This window comes from Aethalodelphis obliquidens, unplaced genomic scaffold (genome assembly GCF_003676395.1).
Source record: "Aethalodelphis obliquidens isolate GAN/ISIS:26980383/991018 unplaced genomic scaffold, ASM367639v1 scaffold51, whole genome shotgun sequence".
Classification (NCBI taxonomy): Eukaryota; Metazoa; Chordata; class Mammalia; order Artiodactyla; family Delphinidae; genus Aethalodelphis; species Aethalodelphis obliquidens.
In genome coordinates, this window is record NW_020837995.1 from 8,892,740 (window position 1) to 8,907,769 (window position 15,030).

General features: G+C 36.8%; 1 protein-coding gene and 1 long non-coding RNA gene across 4 annotated transcripts in view; both read right to left on the minus strand.

Annotated features, from left to right (window-relative positions):
* LOC113608041 (uncharacterized) overlaps nt 1-15,030 on the minus strand; it is a 542,162-nt gene that overhangs the window by 434,606 nt on the left and 92,526 nt on the right. The window lies entirely within an intron of this gene.
* The window catches only part of INO80 (INO80 complex ATPase subunit), a 131,884-nt gene that overhangs the window by 60,183 nt on the left and 56,671 nt on the right, over nt 1-15,030 (minus strand). For all 3 annotated transcript variants that reach the window (XM_027083906.1, XM_027083908.1, XM_027083907.1), the window contains exons 15-24: nt 11,961-12,020; nt 11,377-11,519; nt 10,123-10,207; nt 9,031-9,148; nt 8,021-8,106; nt 5,175-5,342; nt 4,812-4,945; nt 3,726-3,793; nt 2,896-2,989; nt 1,955-2,126 (exon numbers count right to left, since the gene is read on the minus strand). In XM_027083906.1, coding sequence (XP_026939707.1) covers nt 1,955-2,126; nt 2,896-2,989; nt 3,726-3,793; nt 4,812-4,945; nt 5,175-5,342; nt 8,021-8,106; nt 9,031-9,148; nt 10,123-10,207; nt 11,377-11,519; nt 11,961-12,020 — 1,128 coding nt within the window. The remainder of the gene's footprint in view (nt 1-1,954; nt 2,127-2,895; nt 2,990-3,725; nt 3,794-4,811; nt 4,946-5,174; nt 5,343-8,020; nt 8,107-9,030; nt 9,149-10,122; nt 10,208-11,376; nt 11,520-11,960; nt 12,021-15,030) is intronic.

Genomic DNA, 15,030 nt, shown 5'->3' on the forward strand with positions numbered 1-15,030 from the left:
TCTGGCAAGATACACTGGTATTTCAATATATGTATTTTGGAGATAAGGATGGTGAGACCAAAAGCAGAACAGCATCTCTACACATACATGATTAGCTTTCAGCTATCTGTGGCTCAGTAACTCAGTGTACATTCTAAGCCACTACAAGAGCAAAGGTCTATCTATAACACAAAATAAAAGTAAAGAAGAGGACATGGAAGTGAATCTAACTTTGGAAAAACCAGTTTCACATAAAGCATATTGCCCACATCTAAATTTCTCAGGAAATTAACTGATATAAGGACCTCACTGAACAGGTGCTCTGAACATACTACTGTATTTTCATAAAGCAGAAGACTACAAATAAGTGATTAATATCTTTCAGTGTTAAGTAAGATGCAGGTATCTACATAATAGAGCATAAAAAACCCCTGGGAGAATGGTGCGCTCTGTACCAAAAATAAAACTAGTAAAAAAATTTTAACTGTAGTAATATAGAGTACCAAATGTAAGGAAATTGGTCTACAGAGGTTAAGCAACTCTTCATTAGACATATCAGTATTCACTAGTAGGAAGTCACCTTGCCACAACTGACTATATTATTCCAAACAGGCTGGAACCCAATTCTATTCTCCTTCTGCATTAACGATCTTATCTTCAGAGTCCAAAAAAGTATATGGAGCAATGCTTGAGAAACCAACTGGGAAAACAGAAGAAAAGGAAATCATACGGGTTCTCCAGTATACAGGGGGCAAATAACCAGATGCAGCCAAAGAACATCCTACATTCGATAGCTGTATGACTGATGACACATTAAATTTTCTAGAGGATACAAAGAAAAAGTTCTACCTTCTAAACTTTTAATCTAGTTGAAGAACTACAACATATAAACATACAAGTCTCTTACTAAAACTCTCCAGTGTTACATCCATTTCATTCAGAATAAAACCCAAATCCTTAGCATTAACTTATGAGGCCTCACATGATCTGAATCTGCACCTATCACCTATCACTTATTTCCTATCCCTTTTCCCCTTACCTACTATACAACGGCAAACAGTTATATGAAAAAGTGCTCAGCATCATTACTTTCCACGGAAATGCAACTGAAAACCACAAATTCAAAATAAATGGGGCAACAATACCAGGGGTAGGCAAGATTTACAAGAATAAATCTCTCACATTGCTGGTGGGAGTTTAACTTTGAAAAACCATTTTGGAAAAATGTTTGGCAGTGGGAACTAAATCTAAACATACGTATACGTGATGATACAGCAATCCCATTTAGTTGCAGGCCACAACTAACACCTGATGCAGCCAAATAAATAAAAACAGTACAATAATAAATTGTGATTAGAAACAGACAATGGAACACTTCATAGCATTAAAAAAGAATGCTACAGTGCAACATGGATGAATCTTACAGACATAATAATTGAGGGAAAGGAGACAGACACAAAAGAGTACACACTGGATCATTCCATTTACATTAAGTTCAAAAACAGGGTAAAATAATCTGGGATGATAGCAGTAGAATAGTGATTACCTTTATTTGTTGATTTGTTCTGAACTAGAGGTTTCAAATGGGAAGAAGTATGAGGGAGACTTCTGGGTGCTGGAAGTATTCTATACCTTCATCTAGGCAGTTGTTACACAAGTGTATACACATGTATAAATTCAAAGAGTTGTACACTTAAGATCTGTGTACTTCACAGTAAAGTTATATACAAAACATATATTAAATATATATATATATATATATATATATATATATATATATACACACACACACACACACACACACACATAAAATGTCTATTAAGTGATATGTAATAAGCTATAACACTACACTGCTCCCACTTCTCTGGGAACTTTTTGACTCCCTCAGGTCTTCATTTACTTTATTACTTTTATTGATTCAAAGAAAAGGGAAGGGAGTACTAAACAGATAACTGATGCTGAAACAATTGCTTACCTTTAACAAAGGGCAGCTGGAAAGGTTGGGAAAGGAGAGTGGAAAATTAACCCCAAGAAGGAAATCCTTGTTTCTCAGATATTTCTGCTGGCTCTCCCCTTCTGGCTCTCCCCAGGAGCGCAGCTGATGGAGCCTGTAGGAGGCTTTCAGAGACAGGAAAAGAGCTAACCATCTGAAACAAACCACAGCAGACATGCTTATTCAGTGCTCCATGGAGGGCTGAGGGTAGTTCATAGCAGTGAGGAACCTTGTCTCTCATTAACATGTCTCTTTTGTAAATCTTGAACATTTTAGACACAGCTCTTTCCTACTTTCAGATAAAGCCATTTCATACTTTTGTTCTATAAATTCTATCTTTGGCATGAATTGGTTTGCTACTATGAAAACGAAAATCCTCTGTAAAGCTCCTCTCAGAATTAAGGAATATTCAACTCTATCACAAAAACTGTAATAAAAACATCCTTATACTAAGGAGATAGCCTCTCCTAATGAGGTCACTATTTTTTACACAAATACAAAGTAAAAATTAAGTAACAGCCATTATTCCAAAGAATAAGAAAAGAGAACTAAGCTTCCCTGAATACGTAAGGCAGGCTACGCTGCAATCACTACTAACTAAAGGAATCATCAGTCATCATTTGCCCTGTAGAAACAAATAAAACAAAGTAGTCTACCTAGAAATTAAGAAGAATTGAAGACCTTCTGGTAGCATTTGGGAGAAGAGCCTAAATAGTTTTTATTTAAGGTATATCACGAAGCATCATGCAATTATTAAAGGATCAAAAGTATGATTTCCTTATAAAAATTTTAATTCTTAACAATACAAAAAGAATGAGAGGCTCTGTAAGATGATATAATAGTAAATATTTAATTTCACAGTATTCGACCTTCGCCCCTGTTTATTCCCAACTGCTCTCTCAAACAACGAGCAAACTTCTCACCTGGCCAAAAGTCCCTGAAGCATGAGGTTTGCCATTTCAGCTGGAGATACATCAATAAAGCGAAGGAAAGAGAAACAGCTTTCTTCATTAACACCTGGAATATCAAAGGACAAAGTTAAACCCAACAGAAAACCAAGAGGCAATACTCAGCTAAAGCCTGCTGAACTGCTGAATTTTGACTTAAGAATCAAAAACTATTTTAAAGGTTCCAATACAGCCACTTTGATATTAGACAGTATGTCATATTTTTGTACTACAATCGTAAGTAGAAGAGGCAGACCTATGAGATATGGCATATATGGGCCAGAGTGGAGTTGGCTCATCAGTTACCTCTGGGGTTTTGGATTCTTGGCTAACTGCCTTCCTCTTTTTATCGTGCCAGGAAAAAAAAAAAGAAAAGGAAAACACAGAGGTGTTTCTGAACCTCTGCCTTAATACTTTGGACAATGCTCAAAGTTGAGCAGCTTCCTTTCCTTAAACTAAGGAGGAGGGACCTAAGAGTCCCACACTAACAAGAGTCCTGCATTGTCTCTATCACACCTCTATTCAGAGGGTGTAAGAAATTCTTAAGAGGCAGGTATAAAATAAAGATGGAAGGTCAATCAAAATGGAAAACAATTAATCCAAAAAAAATTTTTATTGCTTCCTGTTATAGCCAAAAAGCCTAGCATCTATAGATGAAGACAACTAATTTACTTAAATCTTATCAAGACTTTATAAATAAAGGCCTAGAATTCACGCAAAGCCACTACTAGTTCCAACTTAGCAAAACAAAGAGCATCCTGATAAATCCTTGGCATTCTTCCCTTCTCAAATATCAAAACACCTACCTTTTCTGTGAAACAGAGACTGCTGGACATAGTCCGGTGCAAATGGAGAAAGAAGAACCCTTAACCACCTGTAAAGTAAGTAAATAAAATAAATCCAAACCCAAATATAAATATCAGGAACTTAACTAAACTGGAGGTTCCAAACTAAAAGAATCATTTAAGGTTTGAAACTGTTTCTACTTCTGAGAAGTTTGTTGCCAGACAAAATCATAACATATATGTCACAAAGTACTAAGTACTTAATAAAGGTAGTAGATTATAATACAAGTTCAAAGTGGTCTCATTTTATTTCAGAGAAGCACAATTCTAGCACTGCAAGTTGCTATATACTATATTAAACAAAAAGCACTACAACTCTGGTTGTTTCCCCCTGCCCATCTAGTTAAGTACTCGCCTGGAGCTATCAAAGGCAAAGAATTCCTAAAATGAAACCCAAGAAATGTGTCTCAATTTCAATAATATCAGGCTAGATGTTGTTGATGATTATTTTGAAAGTACTGTTTATATTGTCTCTCTACAGAAGGAGCGTTCTAAATCTATGGTTCTCAAGTGCAGGTGTGCACAAGAATCCTTTGGGAGCTTGTTAAAAAATCCAGAAGCCAGGGCCACCCTCACGCGGAGGTGCAGAATGTACATACACAGCCATTTTCTGAATGGAAATGGTTTCTAGCATATTACCATTAACAATCACTTCACTTTTACCAAATCTGTGACTGCTGATTCTGGGAAGAAGATAAATTTGATTAATTTGAAATCCAATCAGTTCTTCCACAAGTGCTATTCCAAGTGTATAAACCATCACAAAGCCATTTCAGTACTGAGGCAGACACATTTGCTGATCTCTCTTGGTACAAGTACATATTTGCACACAGGTGCACATTCCTCACTCAGAAAGGCAACTGGAAGTGCCAGTTAAATTCCTGATAGTGCACAGATCCTATCACAAGATCCCTCAACAAATAGTGGTCCACCCATTGCTTAAATACATCGTTGTGAAACTCACTCTCAATTAAATTTATCTAAGCCACAAAACCCCAAATTATACAAAAACACTCTTAGAGCAAACAGATATTAATATTTGCTCACCTGTCTCGTGAATGGTTGAAGACCCTGATCTGTCCATGACGGTAGATAAACTTTGACATCTGGTATGGCTTTAGGGAAATATGAAATGGAGACCAAGTTTCTTGTCGTTCAAATAACTCTGGGTGATTACACACCTAACAGGAAAGGAAATGATAAGACAATATTGTCATGTGCAGACATCACTCTATGAAACGATGGAGGAATCCCAAACCCTACATGTTTACCTTTATGAATATATACTTTCCCATTTTCATCCTTTTTTAACTGCCTTTGTTTATTTGGCATCAAGGCAAGATAGAGCCTTTTTTCTTGAAGTGGGTTAATAATAAAGACAACTCCAAGGCAGCTGACCTAAGCTCTTACCTTCCTAAACTGCATGACCAGATTCATGAGGCTGCTGGTGGTTGTCTGTGCTTGCTGGGTAGAGCCCATAGAAGACTGCAATAAATCCTCAATGGAAATTTTGTTCTTTAGTGCCTGATATAGCAGCTTCTGTCGGCTGGTCAGTTGGCAATACATTAGAATCTCAATCTAAAAATCAATAAGGACATTTATATTTTGAAAAGAGTTTGTAAGAAAACTCAGTATCAGCATAAAGTTGGAAACTCATGCAAGGCAGATTATGATTGGAAAAAACAATATACATATTTCTAGAAACTCAGTATCTCTATAAACCTGTGATATGGCTAATTATCCAGAAAAATGTGCCTTCTTTGACCCTCTTCCCTTGTCACTCACTCTACATGCTGTCCCTGGGCGACCTCTTCCATTTCTAATAACCCCAACTACCGTCCATCACAGTGACTTGCAAAAATATATTTCCCAACATCCCCAGCCCAATATTTCCAACTACCTACCATAATAGTATCACTCAGAGTCTGCAGCAATTGCATTTGTGACATATCAGAAAAAAATTCTTTCACAATTTACTTAATTTATTAACAGCATTATCACTCAGTTGCCCAAACAGAAACTTCAGTCATCTCTGATTTTTTCTCTCTCATACCCCATGTTCTATCATTTCCTAAGTCCCTCAACTCAACCTGGAAATCTACCTCTAACCACCTTTTCTGACCATTCCCATTGCTTTAATACAGGATCTCATCATATCTAATCTATACTGCTATTACTGTGGGAGCTTCCTGCCTCTAGTCTCTCCTGGTTCCAAGAAACTTTCCATACAAATCTTATAAGGTACTCAACTGCTGAAAAACCTTCAATGTAAGTTACTGCCTATAGTAAAATATTAAAAATTCTCCTGTAGGCAGAGGCCTCCCACAATCTAACTCACCATATTATCCCAATCTCATCAAGTCCTCCTATATATATTAGCTACAACAGTCTCAATAATGTTTGCCAAACATGCTGCCTATTTGAATATTGTTCTACCTTTGCTCACTCTTGTTGCTTAGCACCCCTTCCTACCATATTTTCCTAGTAAATGCCAACTCATTATTCCAGATCTAGCTCACATGTCATCTCTGCTTTGATACCTTCTCTAACCTTCCCTAATAGAACTACTCCCTTATCTATGTTCCCATTATATTTCACATAGATAATCATTGCATATCTTATGATACAGTACTAGCTATTTATGTATTCATCCCCCTTGGAAATCTGAATAGAACCTGGAAGCTGCATCTCTACGGACCAGTTGCTGGCAGACAGTAAGAGTTCAATAATACTACTGAACTATACTATTGAACTATACTATAAATACTATTGAACTATACTATGAATACTATTATTTATTGTACTATAAATAATATACTATTTAATAACAGATTAGAAACATTACTGATGTTTAAGAAATTTATACTCTGCACAGTGGTTAAGAACCATACGTCTTTTGATCACCTCCCTAATGACCACTAAATAACAGACATTATGATACTGCTATTGTTTTTAAGCTGTTTCTGATATAAAGGCCTCAAGGATCCATTTTTTTATAAAGTGCTTTCTTTCTATCAGGTACACATCTGTGTGAACTACTATTCAGTTAAAATCAGCCAGTTTCACAAAGCAGCCATAAAGATTTTTTTAAAAGGAATAAAACAAAGGTACACTTCTATTCGTCTCTTTGAAGGTGTACATCTCCACCACAATCTTGTAAGAGAGTTACTAACTTCAAAATGATCCAGCCTTCTGGCAGTGACAGAGAGAATCACCTGATATTATCAAGAATCTGGAAAGATGCTTTTTATATAGACAGCAGAACTGTGAGGAACAGGTGCAATCTGTGGGAGATGGGAAAATACCCCAAAGGACTGGGAACTGGGTGAAAAAAGAAGGAAGGAAAATATGGGGAGGATTCACAAGAGATAATAGAAAACTACAGAAGTCTGGTAAGATCCAAAAAAACAGTATTTATAAACCAAAATTACTGACTTTTTATGAGAAAAAATATTACAACCCGAAACACATTAAACTTCTAAATCTATCTCTCAGTCTGCAGAAATACAGGAGACAGAGGAACATGTTAGACAACACCACAATGATGCAACCAGCAAAATCCAGTATGTGGGAAAACTCTACAGGACAAACAACTCGGTTTCTTCAACAAAGAATTGCAAGGGGAGAAAAAGTAGGGTGGGACTAAAAGATGCTTAAAAGACATAGCACCCAAATACTATGTGTGGGTGGACCTTGCTTGGATTCTGGTTTCAAAAGCTGAATACTTTTTCAAAGAGAGAGAAAGAAAAAAGCATACACAAAGACAACTGGGAATATCTGAGCACTGAATGGGTATGTGATACTACAATGAAATAACTGCCTTTTTTAGTAGAGGTGATAATGATATGTGAATATGTATTTTAAAAAACACCAAATCTTTTAGAGACATCCATGAAAATATTTATAAATGAAACAAAAGACAACTGGGATCTGCTTCAGAATAATGCAGAGGGGTGAAAAATTGTCATGAGTTGATCATTTAAACTATATGGAGTTCATTATACTCTTTTTTCTACTTTTGTAATGTTTCAAACTCTCCGTAATAAAAAGTATAAAACAAGAAGAAGAAAAAACTATTACTTGCCTTCATTATTTGACTCATTTTAAGTCTTCTTTGACCCTCTAAAGTTTAAAGGTCTCCTATCAATCAAACTAATTACCCTTCAACTAAACATTTACCAAGGAATTTCTTTTCACCCTGGAACCCTAGGTTGGTGCCTAGTAAGGCATAAACTCACAAGGTCTTCTTTCCTTACCTTGTCAGACAATTCATTTTCCACATCTTTCTTGATTCTCCTCAGCATAAATGGCTTCAAGATCATGTGTAAGCGAGAGAGTTGATCTGAAATGCCAGGAGCCCCACCAACAAATAATACATTATATCAATTTAACACAAACAAAAGAAATATCATGACCACCCTTCACTAAACCATTCTAACACCTTTTGGCTCAATGATTTTCTAAAAGAAGACAAACAATCGCAAGGAGGAAGCCAAGGGATCTGAACTTTCCACAACGTCTTCCTGGAGTCAATTGTGCAAATGCATTTTGCTCTCATTTACTCAAACCAGTAAGGATAGCTTTGTTTTTATTAGAATTCACCTTTACAGTGTTTTAGGAACATTCTATCAATAATAGGGTTCTCAGACAGGTCTAATGCAAGCTATCTGGGACTCCCAGTGTTCCCCAAAAATCATTTTTTCAATGTATATCAGCAAATTAACAACATGTAGTATAAGAAATTACTTAAAGACTTTTCTAATAGTTAGTAGGTGGCACTTCATGTTATGTAATAAATACCTCATAACTCTCTTAAAATATTAGTCAAGAGGTAAAAAGAAATTGATAAACAAGGTTAAAAAATGTTTACAGAAGAAACAAATCCTAATATATAGAGAAAAATAACAAAAATTATCCTTCTAATATTTTCTGGTTTTATCACAGGCAAAAAGTCTTACCCCATTCCACAAAGAATATAAAATTTTTCAGGATCTACGTGGAAAATGAGGATTTCGTAATCCAAAATGTGAATTTTGCCTGTTCTGCCTTGATTAGTCAACACTACAGGAGCATCACTTGAGTTAGTCCTTTTTGGACTCTTTTAAATATGTACAAAGCACATAATTATTTTAAAAGAGAAAAAACTTTTCTCTCAGATCCTTCTATGCATACCAGAAGAAAAATTCTTCATATACAAGAAAATACAGAATTATGTAGTTGCCTACACTAATAGGTAGAAAGAATGAATGTTCATAAAAGTACTCACTCTCATCTATGGCAGATTTGTTTTCAGCGTGGCTCTCAATGTCCTTGGAAAACCATTCATTAAATTCCTCATGTGAATCAAATAATGTTGGCATAATGAAATGCAGCAGAGCCCAGAGCTGGAAACAAACAAAAAGCAAAATAACTATAGAGCAACAAAACGACAGTATGTGAAGACATGATGAGAATTTGGAGAGAGAAAGAGTGAAGTTGCAGGTCTGTGTATCTGTGTCTAGGAGCATGTGTATGTGTGAGTAAGTGAGAGAGAATGAGTGTGTAAGCACACTGCCTCATCAACCAACTCTAATTCTATAAGGTACTATAGCAAAAAACTATTTTTCAATTAATTTCCCACTGAAAGTCTGAAAGCGCAAGTCCTGCTCAGCTTGTGCAGTGAGATAGTTTAAAAGATCTTGTATAAAGATCCATTCCACAACTGAACACAGTCTGAGGCAGCATAACTTGCTAATAATAACTCTAGATCAGGGGTCAGCAAATTACGCCTTGTGGTGCCAAGTCTGGTCTGCCATCTATTTTTGTAAATCAAGCTTTATTGGAACATAGTCACACCTATTCATTTATATCTATATATATATACATATAGCTGCTTTCACATTACAATAGAAGGTTGAGTAGCTGTGCAGTGACTATACGGCCTATAAAGTCTAAATATTTATTATCTGGCTCTTTACAGAAAGTTTTCTGACCCCTATTCTAGAAGATAAAATTATCTTCCCCAAAGAAAGAATTTTAGCTCCTCTCAGTGTCAAAGAATATTACCTTTTTATTCTAGTATAAAAATATCTCTGCATTAGATGAGTAGCATTCTTAATGTGATTATGATTTATTATATAAGAAATGAAGGAATAAAGAAATTTATTTGCCTTTTGCCAGAGAATAAGAAAATAGTAATGATGCCCCCCCAAAAAAAACCACTTAGGGCAAGCCATGGTCAAATTCTTCCTTTTATGTGGGGATTGTAATTTATACAAAGCCGTAACACTCCAGGTAGGCATGGGTAAAGAATTTTATTCTGTGTTGGAGCCACTCTGTTTAATGCAGACATAAAACTGAGGTCTTTACTAGTGCCTACCTCTGCCATGGTGTTCTGAATGGGGGTCCCAGTTAGCAAAAGCCGATTCCGACACTGAAACTGCAAGAGTATCTTCCAACGAACACTGTCCAGTAAGATGAATTACAAATTCCAAGTTAGCAGTAAATATTCACCCTATTGAGACCCCTTATTTCTAAAAATGCTTTTCAAAAAAATAACAAACACTCAAAATCAAGTATCAATACTCTACCATGAACACAATTGAAAAATATTACTCAACAAAGCTGACGACAGGAAATTTCAAAGGAACTGACTCTATACTGAAAACGTGGTATTAGGGTATACATTAAAAAAAGCCCTCGAATAGCAGAGTAGGATCCTTTCTGGCTTGATAAAAGTCCTCTACTACCTTTGGTCAGTTTTGTTGATACAGACCATATAATTATAAAGTATTATCTACAGTAGTAGGTTTTAAAATTATTACTCTATGCGCTTCCAGTGTGAGTTTGGAGGGAGCAATGGAGAAAGAGAAAGGGTGTGAGAAGAAAATGCAATGTGAGTCTACTGCTCCTGGCCACAAGCATGCCCTACTTCAAAAGAGTAAAATATGAAATAACGCTCTTTAGAGGATGGAAAGTTCCATGGAAAATACCATCCTGCCAGTTAACGTGGACTTCTAAGAAAGCCCTATGGGCTCACCAAGAGTTAATAAAAATCCATCAAACCCAAGGTCTAATACCACTGAGTAACACTTTCTAGCCAACCACTCATTTACTATTCATTTTGGGAACTTAAAGGTATTAGAACATTTTAAACATGTAACTTCCAATAAAAGGATTCTTGGGCGTCTAATAACCATTCAGGGACTAGGATAACCTTCATAAAACAGTAGAAGCTACAATCCACATAATGTAACATTCTACTTCCTACTAAGACCTCCTGTCTAAAATAAGCCCTGAAGCAATGAGCGGACACCCCTTCCTCCACAGAAAATTTCCTTGAAGAACAAAAATCGGTTAAAATGCCATAATTATTGAATAGGGAGAAAAAAAGCTGAGAAAAATCTTTATACTCTAAACATTAATATGTATATTCCATGAAAATGCAAAAGAGAATTTATGCCTTCTGGTCAGATATATGGCTTATGCAGAGACCATAAGACCATATATAAGCCATATACCATGTTTTCAAATCTCTCTGATCTTCATTCACATGTGTGTGTATATGAGACACACATATCTATATATCTATATATCCTCAGTCCACAGGCTTTATTTCTACTACTCATGTTACCTGGAACTACTCTTGAGCGCCTGAGCCTCATCCAATACCATGTACTGCCACTTGACTCGCTGGAAATACTTTACATCCTGCACCACCAGCTGGTAACTGGTGATAACCACATGGAAGGGGGCATCCTGAGTGTAGAGGGTCTTCTGCAAACATAAGAGGGCAAGGGTGAAAAGAGATACCTAACAAGTCATAATAAGACAATGAGGAATGAAATTCATTTTCTAAGGCCAAGAAGTTCAAGATAGCTCTAAAGATATACTTCTCCAATGTAGGAGATGTGCAGTGAATTAAAAGCATAACTGTTTTTAAGGTAGTTACCTTAACCACAAACCTTGTTAAAAACTAGTCTTCAGCTTATTAAAGACAAAAGTTCTTACTTAAACCTGGACTTCAAGTCCAGCTGATTGTCTATAACAGGAAAAGCATTGTAAAAGAAAAAAAGTACACTTGCCTAGTGTCCAGAAACATATAAGAAGATTTTATGTAAGTGAAATTACTCAAATCAACTGGAGAAATAATGACTGCACATATGTGTGAACATGTGTATGTGTGTGTGCATGCGTGTACAGTAAGATGAAAGTTACCTGACTCCAGAACCTCCTGATAACTTTTCTATCATGAGGATTTCCCCAATATGGTAGCACCTGGAAAAAGGACCAATATACAGATTATTTCCTAGTGATAATCTTAAAAGTATCATCACAAATACGTTATTCAGAATGATTTTTTAAAAACCTAATAGAATGAATATAAGAGTTCCTCTTCTGTCACTGCCGCACTAGGTGCTGGACTAGCACTCCTCCTACTGACCAAGTTAAAACACAGATACAAAACATTTGTTTGAAGGCTTCAGAGAGCTACTGAGTCAGTGGAGAATTATGCAGCCCAGATCTAGAAAAGAGAGGAAAGCCTGGCATCTGGAACATGTTCCCCCTGTGGGTGCTGATCCTTCCCAAAAGTTCTAATTGAGGCTGAGAAACTGAAAAGTTGTTTTTTGTTTTTGTTTTTGTTTTTTTTTTTTAAAGAGACACAGGACCACAAAACAAAAACTGTAGTTCAAGGAGGAGGGATTCTGATAACCACCCACCTCCCTGGCCTTAAGTTGGGAATCAAAAGATAGATACACAGGGTTCCCTGGTGGCACAGTGGTTGAGAGTCCGCCTGCCAATGCAGGGGACGCAGGTTCGTGCCCCGGTCTGGGAAGATCCCACATGCCACTAAGCGGCTGGGCCCGTGAGCCATGGCCGCTGAGCCTGCGCGTCCGGAGCCTGTGCTCCACAACGGGAGAGGCCACAACAGTGAGAGGCCCATGTACCACAAAAAAAAAAAAAAAAAAAAGATAGATACACACCTGTAGTAAAGGTAAACTATACATACACTTGCTTTATCAGGTACTGAATCCTGGTTTCAAATCATCTCAATTCCTGACTAGATTAAGGGGGCTTTGGATTATTATTGCCCCAGAAAAAAAATTACTATAGGCAAAAAAATCCACAACAAAACCCCAAACACACATTAATCCTCTCTCAGGAAGAAGAAAACAGTATCCAGAGCCCACAATTATCTCTACAATTTTTCCTATACAATGTCTGGCATTAAAACAAAAACAAAACAAAACAAAAAAATCAGATATGGAAAGACTAGACCACATAACTGAAAACCAACATGAAATATAGATAAAAGAAACAAACTCACAGGAGATCTAGATAACAAAAATTTTAGAAACAAACTTTTAAAAAAATGCTAGTTTTGGGCTTCCCTGGTGGTGTGGTGGTTAAGAATCTGCCTGCCAGTGCAGGGGACACGGGTTTGAGCCCTGATCTGGGAAGATCCCACATGCCGCAGAGCAACTAAACCCGTGCGCCACAACTACTGAGCCTGCGCTCTAGAGCCCGCGAGCCACAATTGCTGAGCCTGCGTGCCTAAAGCCTGTGCTCCACAGCAAAAGAAGCCACCCAATGAGAAGCTCATGCACTGCAATGAAGAGTAGCCCCCACTTGCCACAACTAGAGAGAGCCTGCGTGCAGCAATGAAGACCCAATGCTGCCAAAAAAAAAAAAGCAAGTTTGTTCATTGAATTAAAAGATTGAGAATTTCAGTGGTATACTAGAAACTATAAAAGAATCAAAGAGAATTTTTAGAACTGAAAAAATATAATTAAAATTAAGAATTCAATGACGAGGGCTTCCCTGGTGGTGCAGTGGCTAAGAATCCACCTGCCAATGCAGGGGACACGGGTTCGAGCTCTGGTCTGGGAGGATCTCGCATGCTGCAGAGCAACTAAGCCCATGCACCACAACTGCCGAGCCTGCGCTCTAGAGCCCGCGTGCCACAACTACTGAGGCCCACGTGCCTAGAGCCTGTGCTCGGCAACAGGAGAATCCACTGCAATGAGAAGCCCACGCACCGCCACAAAGAATAGCCCCTGTTCGCCACAACTAGAGAGAGCCTGCATGCAGCAATGAAGACCCAACACAACCAAAAATAAATAAATAAAACAAATTAAAAAAAAAAAAAAAAGTAGCCGGGGGTGGGGCGGGGAAGACACATAACATACAGAAAAACAACCATAAGAAGTAGAACTGGAAAACACAGAACATCTTTAAAGTACAAAAATTTTTTTTTAAATTAAAAACAAAAAAAAGAATTCAGTGACGAGTTTAACAGCAGATAGAATCAGCTGAAGAGCTGATTAGTGAACTTGAAGAGAGGTCAGAAGGAAATATCCAGACTAAAGCATGGAGAAACAAAAGAATGCAAAATTCAGCACTTTTCTGTGATGTTTCTAAGTGTGACTTTCATTTTTTTTATTGTTATGGGGCTCAAAGTGCTTCTAGAATCCGTAGCTTGATGTCCTTTGTTCTTTTGAAAAATGTCAGCCAAATGAAAGCACAAATATGCAAGGAGGAATGAAGATCAATGAGCAATGAATATGTAAGTAATATGAATAAATCTAAGTAAGTTTTAAATGTACAAATAATAATGTCTTCTGGGGTTTAAAATATAAAATATATACAAAAACAACAGCATGTAAGTCTAGAGAAGGGGGATGTAGTTACAGTACTCTACTAAGGTCTTTGTACTGTCTGGAAAGTATTAACAGTACTAATTTATATTACTTTTGAAAAAGTTAAGGGTGCATGTGGTATTCTCCTGGGTATCTACTGAATAACAGAATGAATATATAATTAGCAAGTTTAAAAGGGAGAGGAAAAAAAAAGGAATGATAAAATCTAATCAATCCAAAAGGATTCAAAAGGAAAAAAAAGTAAAGCTGAACAGGTGAAAGCAGCAGAAAGCAGGGACTTCCCTGGTGGCACAGTGGTTAAGACTCTGCACTCCCAATGCAGGGGGCCCGGGTTTGATCTCTGGTTGGGGAAAGAGATCCCAAATGCATGCCGCAACTAAGGAGCTGGTGAGCCGCAACTAAAGACCCGGCACTATCAAATAAATAAATAAATATTTTAAAACTAAAAACCATAAACACAATAACAACCCTATTTAAAAAAAGAAGTAGAAAGCAAAGAGCAAGGCAGCAGTTTTAAACACAATATATCAATAATTACATTAAAAGTAAGCACAGATATTCCAAATAAAAGGCACGAAATACACCTTAAATGTAAGGCTATAGAATGGTTAAAAGTAAAAAGACGA